Source organism: Natator depressus, chromosome 2 (genome assembly GCF_965152275.1).
Source record: "Natator depressus isolate rNatDep1 chromosome 2, rNatDep2.hap1, whole genome shotgun sequence".
Taxonomy (NCBI): Eukaryota; Metazoa; Chordata; order Testudines; family Cheloniidae; genus Natator; species Natator depressus.
In genome coordinates this window covers 28674807-28697618 of record NC_134235.1, presented here as the reverse complement: position 1 = coordinate 28697618, position 22812 = coordinate 28674807, and the positions used below count along the sequence as shown (strand labels likewise).

The 22812-nt window shown below is 39.7% G+C and overlaps 1 protein-coding gene across 1 annotated transcript in view; it reads right to left on the bottom strand.

Annotated features, from left to right (window-relative positions):
- Positions 1–22812, bottom strand: part of CSMD3 (CUB and Sushi multiple domains 3) — a 1169988-nt gene that overhangs the window by 838142 nt on the left and 309034 nt on the right. Inside the window, exon 5 of the mRNA XM_074943928.1 lies at positions 6542–6749. Coding sequence (XP_074800029.1) covers positions 6542–6749 — 208 coding nt within the window. The remainder of the gene's footprint in view (positions 1–6541; positions 6750–22812) is intronic.

Sequence of the window (22812 nt, the reverse complement as noted above, 5' to 3'; positions counted from 1 at the left end):
AAAAGGCACCACCCGCTGCGGCGCTTTTACTCACCCGCTGGCGCTCCGGGTCTTCGGCGGCAGGACCTTCACTCACTCTGGGTCTTCAGGGGCACCTCGGCAGCGGGACCTTCAGTGCCGCCAAAGACACCCAGAGCGAGTGAGGGCCTGCCGCCGGAGTGCCGCTGGAGGAGTAAAAGCGCCGCAGCGGGTGGCGCCTTTTTTTTGGATCGCTCCCCGTGTTTCCTCCACCTGGCTACGCAGCTGCTTCGGACCCCCCTGCAACTCCCTTTTGAGCAGGGAGTTGAGAAATGCTGGTCTCCCCCATGAAATCTGTATGGTTTCCGGTAAAAGCACACAAAAGACCAGATTTCACGATCCGTGACGTGTTTTGCGTGGCTGTGAATTTGGTAGGGCCCTATATATTTGCTTACTGTACAAGCAAGAATAATGTAAATACCTTCAGAGGTTGGGACTAATTATAATGAGACTAAGATATAATGCATCTTTGACTGAATTTTAAAATTTAAACTGTATTATTGCCCGCATGAATAAGAACATTTGAATTTTTAATACAATTTAGTTGCTCCTTTTGGAGTGCAAATAGTTTGAAGAGGAATAGTTTCTACTCCGACTATATTTTAACTAGATCAGTTGTTTTCCTTTACTTAACAAATTCTTTTCAAAATTACATTTTCTCAGGTTGCTGATGGTTATTCAGAAGTTTTTCAAAGTTTAACTTATGCATAAGAGATATATAATCCAGTCTGATGATCTTTATTGAAAGCAGTGGCTAGATATATTTTCTCATACAAAGAACAATATTTATTATGATAATTCAGAAATAGAATATTTGAATCTAAAGTTTAGTTACTATGGTCACAGGAACTATAAAAAAACCTTAGGCAGAAAAATATATTTAAAAATTCAGCTTCCATGTTTCACCATGAACTGAAAACTTCTTTATTATGAAAACCTGCTTTGAAAAATTCTTAAATCGAAAGTATTAAATAATGCATGGATGTTCGAAATGGTGTGGATTTCACTAGCCTTTCATTTCACAGAAAAAATGAGAAGCCTCCTCTGCCCCCAACAATTTTGAAATATCCTGTTTACACATTTTCAGGATGACATGTTTCGATTTTTCATTTTGAAATGACTTTTTGTTTTCATTTCTTGATTTTGGATTACCTTAAATATTAATATGTAACAAAACTGAAAAGGGTAAAATTGAGTAAGAACATTTTGATTTTGTTGAAATGAAATATTTCAATTGACCAATTTTTTTTCTCCTCCAATTTTCTTTAAAGGGTTTCATTCCTTAATCAGAATGAAGACAAAATGTTGAAATCTCAAGATCCTCCTTAAAACAGATTTTCCAACCCCCCAGTAATGTCATAAGAACAGAAGAACAGAAGAATGGCCATATTGGGTCAGACCAAAGGTCCATCCAGCCCAATATCCTGTCTACCGACAGTGGCCAATGCCAGGTGCCCCAGAGGGAGCGAACCTAACAGGTAATGATCAAGTTATCTCTCTTCTGCCTTCCATCTCCACCCTCTGACAAACAGAGGCTAGGGACACCATTCCTTGCCCATCCTGGCTAATAGCCATTAATGGACTTAACCTCCATGAATTTATCCAGTTCTCTTTTAAACCCTGTTATAGTCCGAGCCTTCACAACCTCCTCAGGCAAGGAGTTCCACAGGTTGACTGTGCGCTGTGTAAAGAAGAACTTCCTTTTATTTGTTTTAAACCTGCTGCCCATTAATTTCATTTGTTGGCCCCTAGTTCTTATATTATGGGAACAAGTAAATAACTTTTCCTTATTCACTTTCTCCACATCATTCATGATTTTACATACCTCTATCATATCCCCCCTTAGTCTCCTCTTTTCCAAGCTGAAAAGTCCTAGCCTCTTTAATCTCTCCTCATATGGGACCCGTTCCAAACCCCTAATCATTTTAGTTGCCCTTTTCTGAACCTTTTCTAATGCCAGTATATCTTTTTTGAGATGTGGGGACCAAATCTGTATGCAATATTCAAGATGTGGGCGTACCATGGATTTATATAAACACAATAAGATATTCTCTGTCCCTTTTTTAATGATTGCTAACATCCTGTTTGCTTTTTTGACTGCTGCTGCACACTGCATGGACATCTTCAGAGCACTATCCACGATGACTCCAAGATCTTTTTCCTGATTAGTTGTAGCTAAATTAGCCCCTATCATATTGTATGTATAGTTGGGGTTATTTTTTCCAGTGTGCATTACATTACATTTATTCACATTACATTTCAAATTTGCCATTTTGTTGCCCAATCACTTAGTTTTGTGACATCTTTTTGAAGTTCTTTCACAGTTTTCTTTGGTCTTAACTATCTTGAGCAGTTTGATCCGTTTAGAACTAATGAACATGTATGAAACAATAATTGATGGGTGGAATTCAGTGCTCTAGGAAGTTAATTCAATTATTGTGGCTACTTTTTTAAAGTTCTGAATAGTTTTCTGAACGTTAATATGAACTCTAAGCTATGCAAGCTCAGTTAATGAAAGATCCTCAAGATCACATTTCAGGACATGAGCGGATTGCCTGTAGTATCAGGGATGTATACCCCACCCACACCCGCCATTACACACCAGCTAAATTCCATTATAGGGAGTTTTTGCCTTCCTAAAAATCGGAGAAGAATTTGGCCACTACCAGACATACCAATGCCTACTGGCCTAGATGCTCCAATAAGATTTGCCACACCAGAATAGGCTATGTTCCTTTTATATTGACTTCTAACTAGAAGAGTAAATGTAATGACATCTCAGTATTATTTTGAGATTAAATCATTGTAAAAACACATGCAATTTGAATTATTTACTTCGGTTTAGGAGTAAGTGCACAATTGTCCAAATTGTTCTTTGATAACAGAGAATCCAGAGTCTATACCAGTTCTTTATGAACATGCTGCCAGTGGGTCAAATTTGGATGCAATATGTTTGATGGCTTAGTTATAAGTACACTCCTGTCCAAGGGGGGAACAAGAATTAAAACAGTCAGACTTCTTTCAGTTAGGGCCTCAATCATAATAAATATTTTAATATGCCTATGTTGCTAATGTTGAGGATAAAATTCTGTAATGCCTTCTTTTTTTTTTTTGTACTGAATTTTAGCTACTGTATTAGTATGATACGTTTTAGGGCCGGATCCTTATCTGGTGTAAGTCAGTGTAGCATCAATGGATTTTCACCAGCTGAAGATCTGGCCCTTAGACATTTAAATACAATAGAACTGTTTTTTTTTTCACCATATGTATTTATTTTGTGGTGAGAATGGGTCTGACCCACAATGAGTCACTGGTCTTATTTTAATCAAAGAATGCAGTACTAAATCACAAATAAAATATTTACTGTAATAATTTTCTGGTTCTAAAACACTAAAAAATATGACTATTTTGTTACAGACTGTAAAAGCAGGAAGTGAACTAAAGATAAATAATGTCATTTCAAATAAAAGAAGATTTTCCAGAATCAGTGCTGTTAATATTCATATTCTGTGTCAATACTTAGCTTTGTAACAAAACTGAAAAAAATACCCCTCTTGAATAAGGCTTAAGTTTATTTTGGTATTTTAACTACCGCAGAGGAGTACAAAGAAAATAAACACTGCGAGGGCTAGAATAAATACGGTTATGTTCATAATTTAGAGATGAAAGCATAATTCCTACTGGCAAAGGTAAGAGCATCATGGTAGTGACAAGAAACTGAATAGATATATACTTTATGACATCCAGTGGGTGTGCATTATCTCCTGGATGTACAGAGTTTGATTTCTAGATCTATAGTGATTAGTGCATAGGAAGATTTCTATCTGAGAACATATTGAACAGATTAATTAAGGGAGGAAATTAATTTCGGAAGATATAATAAAAGGTGGTAATATAATGAATGTTATCAAAGAAGTTTAGTCAGGTGCTGCTATTTACTCTCTTTCATAATCCAAATACAGGAAGGCAAGCAATGAATTTGAGAGGCAACAGATTCAAAATGGATACTCAGTACGTAGATAGTCTGAGGGAATTCACTGCTGCAAGCTATCATTTAGGTCAAGAGTTTAGTAGGGCTCGAAAAAAGGATTAGGCACTTATATGGATGAGAATATCCAAAGTTGCTAACTGATCAGCTCATCTTGCCAGAGTGCTACCAACATACGCCAAATTCCTGTCATCAACTTTCAAAGCCAGCAGCCTATTTAAAATGACAGCAAACAGAAGAAAGCTGAGAGAGATTACAAAGTGATCTAGCTGCTCTCTGAGATACTTTATGAAAAGGATATACAGTATATCAAGAATTACAATACAGGAAAGGCTTAGCACAACTACTTTTCTAAATATGAAAACTGTCTTGACTGATGAGGTGGAAATGGAAAGCTACAGTGTTTTGTGAAGAGTTCCTGACCATTTTTTTTTCCGTATTAAAAGAGTGGTTACCTTACATATTTTAGCTCAGTATTTTATCTTGTATCTCACAAGTTAAAGTAGTAAACATTTTGTTATTTACCTAGATGGACAGGAGGATAAGAATGAGTTTATTTGCCATCCTTACATAAATAAAATAATAGTCTGAGAAATAAGCCAAAAGACATCACTGTCTGGATCAAACACTATTTTTAAAATTTTTTAATCAGCTTTCATGTAGTTATGTACCATTTGTCTAACAGCGTAAGATACAACAGAAGGTTCCTATCTTTAGACTTAGATATAGAGAATTTTGGTGTATGCATCATGAATGTAGCTATGCGGAGTGGAACCTCGAATACTCTTCTAAAGGGGTAAAAAGTATGAACATAGTAAAACTAATTATCAAATCTCTTAATTAAGTTTTTCAAATACATTTTTCCCTAGCATATGGAGAAGTATTTATGCATAACTGAGTACATCAATCTAATTCAGGGAATATGACTGATAAGTTTAGAAAAGAATGCTCTTACAATCTGCTCCTCTAAATGAGCAATTATTAAATTAGCATGTTAATGCTTTATTTTATATTTTGTAAATAGATTATAAGTATTTCCATATATAAATTAACCCTATTATATCATTTAAGTATGTCAAAGCTTCTTGGTTCTGGAGAAAACCTAAATCACTATTTGCAGCTTTACACTGAATACACAAAATTTACTTTAGAATAAGCAAATGAAGATTTAGCAGTCAGCTGATTAACATTGATTTTATGTTTCTTGTGTTACTTCGGTAATAATGATAATAAATTCTGGTTTTAAAAGAATTAATTTAGCTGAGAACCAGTTTAAAAAATATAACAAGCTTGAAAAAAATCAACAGCAAATCAGTAACTTTTCAATACAGATAATTAACTCACCTGCAGTGACATGAATCATGAGATATCATTCATGAAAGCTGAAATACAGTGTATTGTCTCCCATCTTGTTATATATTATGAAATAAGTAGGGATATTACTTACAGCATCATTTGTACACATAAGGTCTGCTCTTTTCAAATAGTACAAATGCCTAAATTAAGGAGGGTTTTTTTTTTTCTTTTACTACATTATTTAAAAAAGTCTAGTCTTTGTTTTTTCTATCTTGATTAGACATAATGGACCACATCCTATGCAGAGTAAACTGCTATAGCACCACTTTAGAGCTATGCCACTTTACTGTGGTAGAGAATCTGGTCTAATGTGTGCAATTTACCTAAGTGCACAAAGATCATACAAGGCCTTCTGAGCCCCGCTTGAGACTCTATTGTGGGCCTAAGTGTTGTGGAAGGTTTTGTCAATATCCTCTTCTTTGGATGAGTTTAAACCACTATGATAAAGGAAACTTTTTGTCATACTCCAATACTCTTACAGTATATACTGCTGCCTTGAACAGCTATACCATGTTACTATAAACGGTGGTGAATTAACCATGTATCGTTTCCCAGTTATTTTCCAGCAAACTGAGTCAGCTACTTAAAAAGGTGACTTGATTCATCTGTTCTTTACATTAGTTTTATACCAGTGAAACTCCACTGAGGCCAACAACTACTGAGGCAGCTGTATAGAGGAACTACAGGGGCAGTAATAGAGGAAACTTCTCAGAACTTCTACATCAACAAAAAACATGCTTGTGTGATGGGGTGTATAAAATCGATATCAACTAGGAAGGGGGCAACTAAGAAGTTGCTCTGTGCTGCAGTGGCCCCACACCAGTAAGTCACATCGAGAATGCATCACTACATTATGTAGTGAGACAGTGTATCCTGATTTACTGCATGGAGACACCCTGTGAGATAATCAATGGCACTGTACTTTAATTTGCATGCAACAAAGATTAAATTTACCCAACAACATAATCAGGTGGATGAGTCTACCACAGTTTTTAATGTTGATGTTCTGTCTTTAGAAGTTGGTTTACATTTCTAATCAGTGAATCAATTTACATGTCTAAGTAATAACCCCCTTTACTTTAGCAAGGCTATAGTGTCGACACAAGTAAAGGTTGCAGGACCATCCCTACATATTCTCTCCCACCTTTACAGGGTTCAAAATAGCATCAGTTTACTCACCATATTGTTGGTGGTTCAGAACCTTCTATTTCCAAGTAATCATATTTTTCTTCCATTTGAAAATCAGTAAATATGAGTGAAATTGTATCGCCAGGCTCTGCCACAATGGTCCACGTACAATCTGCATTATTATGATACTCATTAGGAAAATTGGGACTGGAGATCATGCCGTTGGAGCCTCTCATTGTTCCTCCACATGCATCTTCAGCTGTTTAAAAAACAAAATCACAACATTTTCAGTAAGAAAAAAAATTATGAAGTGTTATTTAATCACTCCTCAAAAACCAATGCTAAGAAACTGCCACATTTAAAATAAACCTGAATTTGCTCCTAGAAAAAGTTTGTATTGTTTTATGGGTTTATTATACATCATACTTACAATATATCAAAAAGATGCAATGTAAAGGTTCTGTTAACTGCTATGCAAATAGTCACTGTGTTGTTTAGTTTGTTTTGAAAATTAAATTAGTAATATATGAATATTATTTTACCAAAAATTTTAGAACCCTCTTTTGTGGGACTTTGATGAAAACTGTTCCCATTCATTGTTATGAAGAATGATATGAAAAACATCAAATTAATATTGTGGTTCTCTCTTCTGCTTCAATCAAAACTGTTTTTGGACCAAGCACCTTACATATCTACTTAGCAGTTAGAGTTTGGTACATATATAATGCAGCATTTATCGATGAAGGAAGTTATGTTGAAAAATAAGTTTTTGTTTACAGGGGCATGAGTACCCTAGCCACCCCTTGCTAATTGGATCATAATCATTTCATTTTGGTAGCTAATAGTTAGTATCTTATATATGGAAGCATAAACTCTTTCTTCCATTGCCTTTTCACTGAAAAACTAGTTACTGCATATCACTTTTCAGAACAATGCTGCTCATACATAGTGCCTTGAATGTCATCACCCTGACACCTTTGTGTTCATGATCTTTACAGCAGAGCCATTTTAATGGAGAGCAATTTTTCGATAGATCACAGATTTCAAATATCTGTACACATATGCTTCTTTCCTGGATATATATTTTATTCCATAATTTACTCATGACCATCTTCTGGATTATGCAACATGATCACATTGGTGAAGATTTACTTATACAAACACTCCCATTGAACGGTTTCAGAGTAACAGCCGTGTTAGTCTGTATTTGCAAAAAGAAAAGGAGTACTTGTGGCACCTTAGAGACTAACCAATTTATTTGAGCATGAGCTTTCGTGAGCTACAGCTCACTTCATCGGATGCATACTGTATGCATCCGATGAAGTGAGCTGTAGCTCACGAAAGCTCATGCTCAAATAAATTGGTTAGTCTCTAAGGTGCCACAAGTACTCCTTTTCTTTTTACTCCCATTGAAGTCAATTGGACTGTTCCTGTGAGGAAGTGCTCTTCATGTGAGGATTCACAGCAATGGGTGCAGTATGGTTTGAAGCATGCCTTATCTATACTGTTGTCAAAAGTATTTTTGTGAGCTAATAAAATACGTTGAGATTGTAATGCTACCACTTTCAAAAATGGAAATACCTTTTGATGGAGAAATGTCACGTTTTATCACAGTAATTCAAACTTTATAATCCAAATGTGTGAGACATACTAGCAAAGGAATCCCTGACTATGGTCAATTACAGTAACGAAAGCTGAGTTGGTGCCTGAATAATAGTCAGTACTGCTGACAGATGACTGCCAAGGTGAAGACACATTTATTTTTGAAAAAGTATAACATCATTAGTGCAAAAGCTTTTAAGACTTTTAAAACACCTGCTCAGACTCACTCCTGCCAGGGAGAAAATCCCAAATGGCTGCCATGATCCCATCAATTATGGCAGTTTTAGGAGTTTTAAAAGCTTAATTTTGTTCTTTAAAAGTTCTGCTAAACTGTTTCTATGATCAAGAAGAAGTTTTAATGGTAAAATATAATTTAGGAGTCAATCTGGCAAGGTGCCCAGAACTCTCAATACCCGTTCAAGTCAATGGAAATAGAAGATGCTCATTGCTTCACAGAATCAGGCCCTTCTTCACTGCAGGAATCCAATAGCAGGTGTGGTTGGGGAAACTTTGTCCCATGGGATTGTGTAGTGAAGCAGAAATTAGTAAAAGTCATAAATGTTTTGGTTTAACAGAAGCTAAAATGATTATTAAAATATTAATACAAGTAAGAGAAAAGGAATTTACCAATTGTGTCTCTACAATGGGGTTTGATTAGTATGCAGTAAATAAGGCCTGAGGCCAGACCTTGAACAATGAGGATAAAACAAAACATTGAATAGCTGCTAATTAACTGAGCACTCCAACCTGAGCACCGAATGAGGGAGGGGTGCTATGGGAAAAATAGTATGTGGTCATGTAAGTAAAGACTATCATAGTGCATATGGAGAAGGGGGGCAAAAGCAGTCTTAATTCAGGCATGTCTTCATTGTTGAGTGCTTCACTTGCCAACACAAATAATGTTCTTTTAGCAATTCATAATATGTGGGCGACTGGGGGCAACTTGATTTTTGCACATAATTCTCCCTTGAAACCATAAAATTCAGATAGCATAATTTCTTAGCTATCAGTCATAAAACAAAATATAATCATAGAATATCAGGGTTGGAAGGGATCTCAGGAGGTCATCTAGTCCAACCCCCTGCTCAAAGCAGGACCGATCCCCAATTAAATCATCCCAGCCAGGGCTTTGTCAAGCCTGACCTTAAAAACTTCTAAGGAAGGAGATTCCACCACCTCCCTAGGTAACGTATTGCAGTGTTTCACCACCCTCCTAGTGAAAAAGTTTTTCCTAATATCCAACCTAAATCTCACCCACTGCAACTTGAGATAGAAGTTAAACCACAGTCAACAAAAGTAAAATAAGTTGACATCCTGGCAGTGTGGGACAAATCCAGCAATGGTACATGAGGCAGAAAGGAAGAGAGAGGAAAGATGATCAGTTGGCAAGGACACTAGCCTGGACTGTGGGAGGCCGAGCTTTAATTCCCTGCTCTGCCACAGATTTCCCGTATAACCTATGCCAAGTCATTTAACACATCGTGTCTCAGTTTCCCCCTCTGTAAAATGGACAACTGTACTCTAAGTTGCTTAGGTAACAAAAATACAACTCAGTCTGTTACAAATATATGATTGATTATAAAAGTCATGGAAGTTAAGACACAAATATTCAATTAGTCCAAACAAAAAGGTTGGTATTAAGATCATGATTGGCAAACAAGAGGAGACCGGACCAGAAATTAATTCATCAATATTGGTGGGTGTGAAATTAGGACTAATTGGTGGACAAAATAATGAGGGATTACCCCCTGGTGTCTGAGCTTTGGGGTCCTGCTCTCCCTCCCTCTCTACTGTGTCATTTTCCTTCTCTTTCTTACCTCTTTCTCTTTGCCTTCTGCAAACCTGCTAAGACTGTATCTTTTGGAACTTTGCTATTAACCTGTGATCAGAAAGGCAGCTAAAAGAAATGTCTGAAACAGCCCGTTGCTTGTACAAGTCTGTCAAGCTGGTAGGACTGTGCACTGTGCTTGTTTCTCCAGCAATGAGGTTGCAAGTGAGAGTCAACATCAGAGACAGAAGTTTCATTTTCTATCTTTGCTGCTCTTGTTTGTTCCAGTTTGTGTGTGTTTGTCTTAAAGGCAGCAGAATCTAACTTTAACAAAGAAAGCAGCTCCAGTCCATCTCAACTGTTTGCCCCAAAAAGACAGTTATTACCATCTTCAATACCATCTAAAAGGCTGTTTAAACCGGGATGGGGAGAGGGTTGTTTGTGAAAGCTCTCTACATGTGAAGGGAAAGGAAACAAGGTATTCTTAAAATGAAAGCCTTACTTACTACTTTACATTTAAAATGCTTTTACTGTTTTCCTTCTTTTCTGTATCTTTAGTAAAAGGTGATTTTTAATAGTGATTGTTGCTTTGGGACACAGGAGGCTACAGTCTCCACTCAAAACACTGAACCATGTTTATTTGTACAGGGTTGTACACCTTTGAGTCACTGGGCCCATTTATTCAATCAAAAAACCCCAAAAGACTGCAAGTGGGATTAAAGAGCGTTTAAAAATCCCACTCTACATGAAGAAACAAAAGAAACAAAAACACAAACTTGTTTGATTTAAAAACTTGAGAAATGTGATGCAAACGTCATAGATGGAAAAATGTCCAGAATGCCAAGATGCCATTTTTGCAGATATACTTTTGTGATATTAACCATATGTCAAAAGGGTAACTTTTCTAAGTGACATATAAGGTGGAACTTGGCTTCAACAGGTTTCTTGAGTGTATTTAGAATTCAAATGAAGATTTATTTGAATATGTATGAGGCTTGTAATACAGAGGAACTACCCGTTCATTACATCTGCATCACCACAGCATCTGAATGAACTAACATTATCAAAATACTAGCGGAGATGTTTTCTTTCTGCTGGGCATTGCTAGGTTACCATTTTGGCTACCAGCTGCCATATCTGTTTTTTTCTGGCTAAATCACAGGAATAAACTGTCAACTCATGTTTAGTGAAAGTTATTATCTGAAACTCTTAAACTGTGTTTTCCAAGTCCCTTAACTGGTGACAAACTTCACTCCCTGCCCAGAATTTCTACTTTTGTTTACTTTATTATTATTTTTTTTAATTTCACAGTTCAGGGTATTCCCTATGATCCAGCAAGAGCACCCAGTTTTAGGCATCCAGTTCCTCAGCCATCACCTCTCTTGGACGGAGACGTGCATCTTTCTCCCTCCTGGCTGGGTTTTTCCCATGCTGCACAGTTCCCTGGCTACACTGAGAGTTCCCTAGCATGACAGACTGCCTAAGCATGCCTTCCTTTGCTTTCTCCTCAGAGACAGTAATCAATGTAATCACCACACAGCCCTTTCTAAGCAAGTACATTTATTCTTAAGGTGAAAACATATTAAACATTTCTATGGAGAAAACATATTAAAAACCATAAAAGAACCTATTTGGAAGCTAATAAGCTTACCAGAAATCACCACCAGCTCGACCAATGGCTATGACAGATGCTCAGCTCTTCAAACTCCACCAAAGGATTCTTCAGAACAATCTGTGAGTCACTGCTTGACATAGTTTGGGCCTTTGATTTTGAGACACCCTGGGAACAGTGATCAGCCCTCTCCTCAGGGGGTAGCTTCAGAGGGCTGAGTTTTTGCATAACTGGCAGTGGGAGAGGGGAAAATTGCATTCACCTGCTCCTAGATATTTCCCAGGAAATCCACTTCACACATGTTGTCTCAAAAGCTATTCTTGCCTGCCATGTTGTTCAATATAGTCCTTTGGACATCCTGGCCCACAATAATACATAACCTTTGAATTTAATACAGTAGACTCCAAAGATACTTAAACTTAATTCAACAGTATCTCCTGAAGATATTACAGGAGATTGCCATATCTGACACAGCCCAGAACTGCACTTTTATTTACTTTTTTTTTTTCTAAATGTATTTCTTTGCTCTAGTTTCCCTTTTTTCTTTACTATTCAGTTTAGTTCTTTGCTTTAACAAATAGGTGTCATTGATAATCACGCCAATACTACCTAAACAGGTCTTATAAAGTACTTCTCATCTGAAGATCACTAAGGACTTTACAAAGGAAGGTACATATTAATAAGGTAGGAAGTACTGCGTAGACAGATGCTCATGCACACACACTCAGGGTATTTCCAATAAGCTCTATTTCTAGTTTGACACACACAAGGGCAGACTCTGCAGTGCACTGCAGCTACTTTATGCTGTATAAAGCATCTCTGTAGATGACATAGGAGGATCATCCTAATGTAAGGGGAAATAACAGAGAATTGGCATAATTGCTCCCTAGGTGACACCCCTCCGCTGTTAGCATAGGACGCCAGGCTGGGGCTTCCACACACACCAACCCATCCCTGGCTGTTGCACTGAGCTTTCAAAGCCATTGTCAGCTGGTACAACTCAAAGCACCGGTCAGGCTTCTCTAATTTATAATGAGGGATGAGACTGGGAAACAGCTAGCCCATAATTGGCCACCTGTGCACCACCAACCCCCAGAGGCATACTGTGTGCTCCTAGGCTGCAGCCAATGAATTATGTTGCACAGTACAATGGAAATTACAATATTCAAAAAATAAGTAAAACTACTGTATCTAGGTATTTTTTAAAGAAACTTTAGAAATCCCAACACATACATACAGTACACACACCTCTCTACCTCTCTCCCTCCAAAAGAAACTATTTTTATTTCTGTGAGAGGTGCTGTCAATCTGCACTTTAAGTGCCAAAAATTTCTGTTGGACAACAAAACAGAATAGAATAAAACAATTAAACAAATCAAAATCAAACATGTCCCTGAACAATGTGATGCTCTTTTCCCTGCAGCCTTATATTTAGCATAAATAAATATATGAAGTAACCACTTATGCATATAAAATACATTTGTGTAATATGAAGCACAGTTTTAAGTATTTTCAGATGTTTTTAAATGAAAGCTATTTTGTTTTCCTTTTAGGATATAGTTCATGATTATTTGATTAAATGAAATAGAATGGAGATGGGATATAATTATGTAGATTACACTTTTTGATATTTTTCCAAGACTATTACCCTTTAGCTGTAATCCAGATTCTGACAGTAAAAGTGTTTTGCTATAAAATTCTATCTGTGTTATCTAAATAAAATTTGCAACCAGCAATCACATTTCAAATTTGAAGTCAAGGGTAAAGAAAATGAGATCACAGAATCATAGAATATCAGGGTTGGAAGGGACCTCAGGAGGTCATCTAGTCCAACCCCCTGCTCAAAGCAGGACCAATCCCCAACTAAATCATCCCAGCCAGAGCTTTGTCAAGCCTGACCTTAAAAACCTCTAAGGAAGGAGATTCCACCACCTCCCTAGGTAACCCATTCCAGTGCTTCACCACCCTTCTAGTAAAAAAGTTATTCCTAACATCCAACCCAAACCTTCCCCACTGCAACTTGGGACCATTACTCCTTGTTCTGTCATAGAATCATAGAATATCAGGGTTGGAAGGGACCTCAGCAGGTCATCTAGTCCAACCCCCTGCTCAAAGCAGGACCAATCCCCAACTAAATCATCCCAGCCAGGGCTTTGTCAAGCCTGACCTTAAAAACTTCTAAGGAAGGAGATTCCACCACCTCCCTAGGTAACGCATTGCAGTGTTTCACCACCCTCCTAGTGAAAAAGTTTTTCCTAATATCCAACCTAAACCTCCCCACTGCAACTTGAGACCACTACTCCTTGTTCTGTCATCAGCTACCACTGAGAACAGTCTAGATCCATCCTCTTTGGAACCCCCTTTCAGGTAGTTGAAATCAGCTATCAAATCCCCCCTCATTCTTCTCTTCCGCAGACTAAACAATCCCAGTTCCCTCAGCCTCTCCGCATAAGTCATGTGTTCCAGTCCCCTAATCATTTTTGTTGCCCTTTGCTGGACTCTTTCCAATTTTTCCACATCCTTCTTGTAGTGTGGGGCCCAAAACTGGATACAGTACTCCAGATAAGGCCTCACCAATGTTGAATAGAGGGGAATGATCATGTCCATTGATCTGCTGGCAATGCTCCTATTTATACAGCCCAAAATGCTGTTAGCCTTCTTGGCAACAAGGGCACACTGTTGACTCATATCCAGCTTCTTGTCCACTGAAACCCCTAGGTCCTTTTCTGCAGAACTGCCTTTTCTGCCTAGCCATTTGGCCCCTAGTCTGTAGCAGTGCATGGGTTCTTCCTTCCTAAGTGCAGGACTCTGCATTTGTCCTTGTTGAACCTCATCAGATTTATTTTGGCCCAATCCTCTAATTTGTCGAGGTTCATCTGTATCCTATCCCTACCCTCCAGCGCATCTACCACTCCTCGCAGTTTAGTGTCTTCTGCAAACTTGCTGAGGGTGCAGTCCACGCCATCCTCCAGATCAATAATGAAGATATTGAACAAAACCGGCCCCAGGACCACGTGGTGCAGTCCACGCCATCCTCCAGATCACTCTGATTAGATTAGTCAGACGTGACTTTCCCTTGGTGAATCCATGCTGACTGTTCCTGATCACTTTCCTCTCCTCTAAGTGCTTCAAAATTGATTCCTTGAGGACCTGCTTCATGATTTTTCCGGGGACTGAGATGAAGTGGACTGGCCTGTAGTTCCCCAGATCCTCCTTCTTCCCTTTTTTAAAAATGGGCACTACATTAGCCTTTTTCCAGTCATCTGGGACCTCCCCTGATAGCCATGAGTTTTCAAAGATAATGACCAATGGCTCTGCAGTCACATCCGCCAACTCCTTTAGCACTCTCAGATGCAGTGCATGCAGCCCAATGGACTTGTGCTCATCCAGCTTTTCTAAATAGTCCCGAACCACTTCTTTCTCCACAGAGGGCTGGTCATCTCCTCCCCATACTGTGCTGCCCAGTGCAGTAGTCTGGGGGCTGACCTTTTTCGTGAAGACAGAGGCAAAAAAAGCATTGAGTACATTAGCTTTTTCCACATCCTCTGTCACTAGGTTGCCTCCCTAACTCAGTACAGGGCCCACACTTTCCTTGACTTTCTTTTTGTTGCTAACATACCTGAAGAAACCCTTCTTGTTACTTTTAACACCTCTTGATAGTTGCAACTCCAAGTGTGATTTGGCCTTCCTGATTTCACTCCTGCATGCCTGAGCAATATTTTTATACTCATCCCTGGTCATTTGTCCAATCTTCCACTTCTTGTAAGCTTCCTTTTTGTGTTTAAGATCAGCAAGGATTTCACTGTTAAGCCAAGCTGGTTGGAGATTATCACCTCCAAGTAGTAACTTCCTTGTGTGATAGACCCGGGCCAGTTGGGTACAGCAGAGTAGTCCTATTGGGATCCAGGAAGTGGGCGGGCAAAGCTCGCCCACTGCTAAAGGATCCCCCCCCAGCCTAAGGGGGGGATCCACAGGACCTGGAAGCCAAATGATTACGTGGGACAACTAATGAAGAACAGGAACGGGAGTGCGGTCAAAGGGTCAAAAGAAGGGAACCGGACGGGGACACCGAGCAGAGGACCCCGGACAGCGCCCACCGCTCCTCAAAGGCGTCAAGGGAGTCGGTGGACGCCGCCCAGAGGAACTCTGCCCGGAGGCGTGAACAGACGGAGGATCGGAAATAGGCCCCGCAGTCGCAGGAGACTCCATCGGCCAACCTCCTCACCCTGGTTTTATAGATGGCCACTTTAGCCAGGGCCAGGAGGAGGTTGACCAGGAGGTCCCGCGACTTAGTGGGGCCACGGACAGGGAGTGCGTAAATAAGAAGGTGAGGAGAAAAGTGCAACCAAAACTTTAATAAAATATTGGTGAGGAGCCGGAATAGGGGCTGCAACCTGGCGCACTCCAGGTAGACGTGCGCCAGGGTTTCCCTCACGCCGCAAAAGGGGCAGGTGTCCGGGATTGGGGTAAACCGCGCCAAGTACACGCCCATGCTCACGGCCCCATGTAGGAGCCGCCAACTGATATCCCCGGCGGGCCTCGGGACTAAGGTGGAATAGAGGCTGGCCCACCGGGGCTCCTCACCCTCTAGAGGTGGCAGGAGATCCCGCCACTTTGTGTCAGGGCGGGACGCGAGGGTGAGGACATGAATCCGTGAGGATCCGTGAGGGGGGGGTACAGCAGAGTAGTAGAAGGCAGATATACTGGCCACTGGATAAACAGTTTTCTGTTCCCTGAGTGACCAGAGCAGGGGCTGCGCTAGAGCAATTAGGAACCTGCTAGAGCCAGTTAAGATAGGCAAGCTAATTAAGACACCTGGAGCCAATTAAGAACATACTAGAATCAATTATGGCAGGCAGGCTAATCAGGACACCTGGTTTAAAAAGGACCTCCCATCAGTTAGTGGATGGCATGCAAGGAGTGAGAAGGCGTGCTGCTGGAGGACTGAGGAATATAACTGTGATCAGGCTTCAGGAGGAAGTTCCTGCTGTGAGGATAAAGAAGATGCTGGAGGGAGGCCTTGGGGAAGGAGCCCAGGGAGTTGTAGCTGTCACACAGCTGTTACAGGAGACACCGTAGACAGCTGCAATCCACAGGGCCGGGGGATGGAACCCAGAGTAGACTAGGGTGACCAGACATCCCGATAAAATTGGGACTGTCCTGATTTTTAGTTCTTTGTCCCACGTCCCGACCGATGCACGGTCGGGACGCCATTTGTGTCAATATTGCAGCTTTGCCTGCTCCGGCTGCTTTTTTTTTTTTTTTTTTGCTTCCCCCATGTGTCCCAATATTTTTTCTGTTTCATCTGTGACCTTAGTAGAGGGTGGGCCTGGGTTCCCCCCCATCCTCCCCATCTCCCCATTTGATATAAGAGGAGTTGACCTGGATTGTGGGCCCCACCAGAGGAGAAGGTCTCTGGCCTGTCCCCCAACCCACTAGGTGGGCCAGCAGAGACTGCGAGGATTGTTCTCCTCCTTTTCCCCATGCTGGCCAGTGATGAGGTTAGCTGAGTGAACGGCAGGTTTGAGCCACTGGCAAAAGTGGCCAAACTGAGAGCTGCCGTGCATTTCTGAGCTGAGCAAATTCACCAATAAGCATAGGATCCACCAAGGCAGAGGAGGAACTTTGTCACATTTGACATATGAAAGTAAACATCATTGTCTGTCTGTTACAGAGTCACCATGCACACAGATCTAGCTAAGGTTATCCCAGCACTTCTATTGTAAATTTTTTTTTTTTTTCAGAATTCTGTAATTTAGCTCTAAAAACCACTCTTGGATAGAGATAAGCCTAGAGGGTCTCCACCGAGGTATGCTTTTTTTAAAAAAAAAATAGCTGCCCTCTTTTTTTAAATGACAGAAAATACTTTAAAAATGGAAATGTGCTTCTCACTTTGTTCTTGTGAAACTCAGAATTGGCTTGACTGGAGCAATGCATTTGGGAAAGCATTTAGGGCCCAATTACTTCCCCCCATCCCCTCGGGCAAAAAAAAAATCTCTGTGTACCTTCAGATTTCAGCTGGTCTTTGTACACAATCAGGGCAGTGACAGTTACACACTAGTCTGCTTTTTGGATTTTTCACAGGTCTTCATTTGCAGGTTTGCCTCTGGGCAGCTTTCAGAGATTTGCAATTCTGCCAAACTTGGTCAGTGTTTACCCACTACATATGTTCATATGCGCACCCCCATTTCATGATTTTATGCCTACTGTATACTTTTTCCAGGAAATGCAACTCAGAATGATTTTTTTTTCGTAATTGGTTGGATCATCATTATTAACTGTAGTTAATATTCTGGCAGCAAAGAAACTGAACTGGTTGAAGCTGAAACCGCCACACATTATGAGAGATGTAGGTTTGTTATATATAAAAATGGCCTCCGTTCTTATGATCTAATAATGACAATTGCAACACAAATTATGTATAAAAGTACTCAGGAAATAGAGTGGATTAAAATGTACTGTAACAATTTGTAATAGTGATTGCAGTTTGATCTGTTTGAAGCCTATTTGCATGGAATTGCAATGTATCTGTGGGTTCAGTTGACTTGCACTTCATTTACTATTCACTTGGAGTTTAGCTTTATATTTAAAAAAAAGCTCCAAGTGAAGCCAAAGAGTGAACTCAGGTCCCTGAGTGAGGGTAACAGCCAGCAAACTCTAGTTTCCCCCTAGATCTTCCACAAACAGTTAAATGGTCGACTATTTGAACCTGTGTTTTAGACGACCTGGGTGCACGGCCCACTTCCCTATCCATCCTCTGAAAGTTTTTCTTGGGAACTGGCTACCTCTTTAACCCCCATTCAGTAGCAGCAAGACCTGGAAATGATCCTCTATCTCTTCTGTTGCTCACACTGTGCCTAATAAACCTCAGAATTCTGCTCATAAATGTCTCCTATTATGGAATAATTCTTTTATCATCAAAGCATTCTGGAGTTCATCATAGCAAATAATAAGGTAAATGCATTAGAGAGGCTGGAAATAAATGTCTCAGTCATGATGTTGAATTGTGGGGAGACAACTCAATTTTTCTGAAATTTTTTTTCCAGGAATAGTGATGGTAGATGGCCTACAAACAATACCAATCCTACACTCTCAAAGACTCCAGGTGGGAACAGTGGGCCAGCTGGGCTCTTCCTGAGGAATAAGGACTGGCCATACCCAAAGAATCAGGAGGAGACAGAAGTAGAATGTCATCAGTGCAATATCAGAAGACACCCAAAATATAAAAGAGCACAACAGCCTATATATGTTGTCAGAAAATTCTTTTGAATGATGCAAACAGAGGGTCTCAAGGTGTTTTAGCGAGGGAGAGTGGGAGGGAGGCTGGCTTTAGTCCTCAGAGTTTTGGTGAATTTCAGTTAAAAGTACTGAATTACATTAAAACTATGGCTAGTCAAAATTTTTCGCAACAGAAAAATGGGTTATTAAATGAAAATTGTCTTAAGAACTGCATGCCCCAAACCCACCTTTCCCCCTCCCACCTACATTCTGACCACTTCTAATCAAAACCAAAAGAGCCTGTGGGCTTTCAATATAGCCACAAAAAATGTTTGGACATTATCAAAATGAAATTGTTCAGAAATTTTTTTTCACAGGAAATTGTGACTTTTCATTCCATTTTGGAATTTATTTACTTATTTTATAAACACCTGTTTTAATTGCCCATGGAACAGATTCTGATTTCTAAGCAGCTCTGGTAACTTTTCTTTCTGATCAGAATTTCCCTATCATTTATGGGTACAGAAATAAAATCATGAATATAATTAGGGCCCTACCAAATTCACGGCCATGAAAAACATGCCACAGACCGTGAAATCTGGTCTCCCTCCATGAAATCTGGTCTTTTCTTTGCTTTTACCCTATCCTATAAAGATTTCATGGGGGAGACCAGTGTTTCTCAAATTGGGGATCACAAGGTTATTTTAGAGTGGTCACGGTACTGCCACCCTTACTTCTGTGCTGCCTTCAGAACTGGATGACCAGAGAGTGGCGGCTGTTGGCCAGGGGCCCACAGCTGAAGGCAGCACCCTGCCAGCAGCAGCACAGAAGTAAGGGTGGAAACACCATACCATGCCATCTTTATTTCTATGCTGCTGCTGGTGGTGCCTCTAGGCTCCCAGCCAGCAGCCACTGTTCTCCAGCTGCCAAGCGCTTCATAGTAATATTATGATGATAGGATTATGGCATAACTAGGATGTATTTCATGCAAGATACGTCATGTAAGATATCATTGAAAAGGTTATGATTCACTGAATATGAGTATCCTATTGGTATGCATGTATCATTTTGGTATCTGAAGTTAAGAATATTGTCTATGCATCTATTACAACTGGGGAACGCCCACTAGGCAGAATACAATCAGTCTAGATGGCTGGCTGGGAAGGGCCATTACGGAGAATAACAGGTTTTATAAGAAGCTAATCTCCCACCAGGGAGCCTTCCTGAGGACTCTACAAATAGCCTCCAAGTCATGGCTGCTATGACTCTACAGGGGCATGTGACCAGATCATCTGGTACTGGACTCATCTTGGAATACCAGTGTTTTTCTACAGAAAGGTGTGAGACCCAAGCTTGGAGACTTCTAGCCTGTGAAAGGAATACCTGGGCTTTTAATCTTCAAGCAAGTGCAGCTTGCCCTTTAAGAATCTCTGCAACAGCTTAAATCATCATTTATGCAGAGAATTTTCTAGTCAGATCCAATCTTTTTAGTATATTAAGCTTAGATTGCATTTTTGTTTATTTGCTAGGTAATCTGCTTTGATCTGTTTGCTATCCCTTATAATCCCTCAAATCTATATTTTGTAGTTAATAAATTTGTTTTTGCTTTATCACAAACCAGTGTGTGGAAGTTATAACTTGGGGTAAAAAGCGGTTATATATTTCCTCTCCACACTGAGGGAGGGGGACCGGATTCTGATTTCTATGGCCCCAGCTTCAGCCCCTTTTACCCCTGTCCATGTCTCCCCCTCCCGGAGCTGTGGCCCCACTCCCACTCCTAGCATGGGGGGGGAGTCGCAGACAGGAGTAAGGCACAAAGTAAAAAGTTTGGAGACCACTTATTTAGCCTAACTGGACAGCAGACAATCAGTGACAGATGCACTGAACTCCGCTCCCACTTGAAGTGGCTAGTCGCCTTGTGATTCCCCAAGTACCTAGCCCAGTATCTCATCAAAGAATGAAATTATGTTGGTTTGTCATGATTTGTGTTTGACAAATTCATGATGGCTATTACTTATCACCTTATTTTCCTCTAGGTGCTTGCAAATTTTATTGTTTAATCATTTGGTTCATTATCTTTCTGGTTATCATAGTTAGGCAGATTGGTCAATAATTCCCAGGGTCCTCTTTGTTCCACTTTTTAAAGAGAGGTATTATGTTTTCCCTTCTCCAGTCCTCTGTGAAATCACCTGTCCTCCATGTGTTATTGAAGATGATGACTAATGGTTCTGAGATTGCTTCAGCTAGTTCCTTAAGTACCCTAGGGTGAATTTCACCAGAGCCTGTTGAATACATCTAACTTATCTAAATATTCTTGAACCTGTTCTTTCCTTAGTCTGGCTTGTTTTCCTTCCCCTTTGTTATTACTGTTAAATTTGTTAAGAGTTGTAGCTGTTGCTGCAGACAATTAATGGTTTTTTGTTAACACAAATAAAGAACACTGATAAACAATGTTGAAACCTTCACTTCAGTATGCTTTGAATAAAGTGTCATTCCTCATAAAAACATTGTTTCATTGAAAGATCTTCTGCAGGGAATATTAATTATTTGGGAGAAGTTTGTGTGGGAAAGAAAAGTTTTACAGCTAGCCAGAAGATGCATATGAAAATAATTTTTAGATCTATTTTTACTATCCTTCTTTGAATTGGGATGATTTATGAGAGTTCTGTTGTGATGGAAAGTATTGATGTGCTTTCAGATAAGAGTTTATAGGTAGGGAAGAAAGATACTGCTGTGAGCCAATGTATGGTAAAGAAGCAGATGATGTTTTGTTATATTGCCATAATTTAAAGTTTTTGCTTTTTTTTTTAAATAAAAAACTTTCCTCCTGAAGGGGTATGTCATTTGGGGAGATAAAACAGAGACAAAAAAAGCAATTGAAAACATATGAAATTTGTTCTTCCGTCAAGTTTTGATTTAATTCTGGAGGATAAAATAAGGCTGTTTAGGTGGGATTTATGGATGGGAATGAATCAGTGCAAAGAGGAAGGAAAACCACTGAAAATGGCCCATATCAGGATAAATCAATATCAAAGAGTGTTAGAATATGCTTCTGAATGACACTCTGGTTGATATCTGTTTTCACACTTGGAATGGCAGACACCTGTTATTTCTAGTCTCTGAAACAACTGCAAAAGCACCAGAGCAAGACTATTCAATTTGTCATTCATGGGTCATGAAATTACCATTAAAAATGGTGATGACTTGTGTTCCTGCTGCCTTCTGCCCTCTATCCAATGGAAAAATTGTGCTAGTTCTAGAATGGAGTTCAGAGAAAGGCCAGAGAAAAACATATCCCTGTTTTTCATTCTCTCTCATTCCCACCCCATGGTTAACCCTGTCATTTTTCTTAGACCCCAAGTGCATGCTGGCTTTTGGAGTCCTGCACTATCCATTTTAGCCACTGGTTGGCCTGGGGCATGATTGTATTTTAGCTGGCATTGGTACATCCGCAGTGATCTTTAGCTGTGGACTTTCGTGCAGACAGTACCAATGGCTGCTGTAAATGGGACACTGAAATTTCACTCAGGATAAATCACTTGTTCTAAAGGCTCAAGAAAGAATTTTCTTCACTGCCATGGACTTTGTGTAGCCTGGGTTAGTGCTTGACAATTAGTGGCAGCATCTTACTCCCGCTATGCCCAATGTGTGGGAGTTGAAATTGATAAGTGTCAATAACTATGCACAGTCCAAGCCACAGAGACTGAGGCACTGAGGACTCAGACTACCTCTGGCTCATTTTACAGAGATCACCACACTTATTACCAACCTAGACTAGATTCAAAATGGTGATCATTATGTATTCTCTGAGCCCTGTGATAAGTGATCATCACAGGAATACAGAACTTAAATAAAAGTAAACTTTTAGGAATTGAAATAAAAATACAAATGTTCACAAAAACAACATTCTAAAATTTACAGTTATGTAGGCTCAGGTTTATAATACATCAAAACAACAACACACATTCTATAATAGAAACATGCTTAGCAGAAAGCATAGTTCCTGCTGCTCATCTGTCGTCTGTAATCCCATACTATCAAGTGTTATTGCAAAAGAAACTTCACTTTTATCTCCATATCAAATGGCTCATGATGATAAAATGATTTCAAGATTTTTCGCCT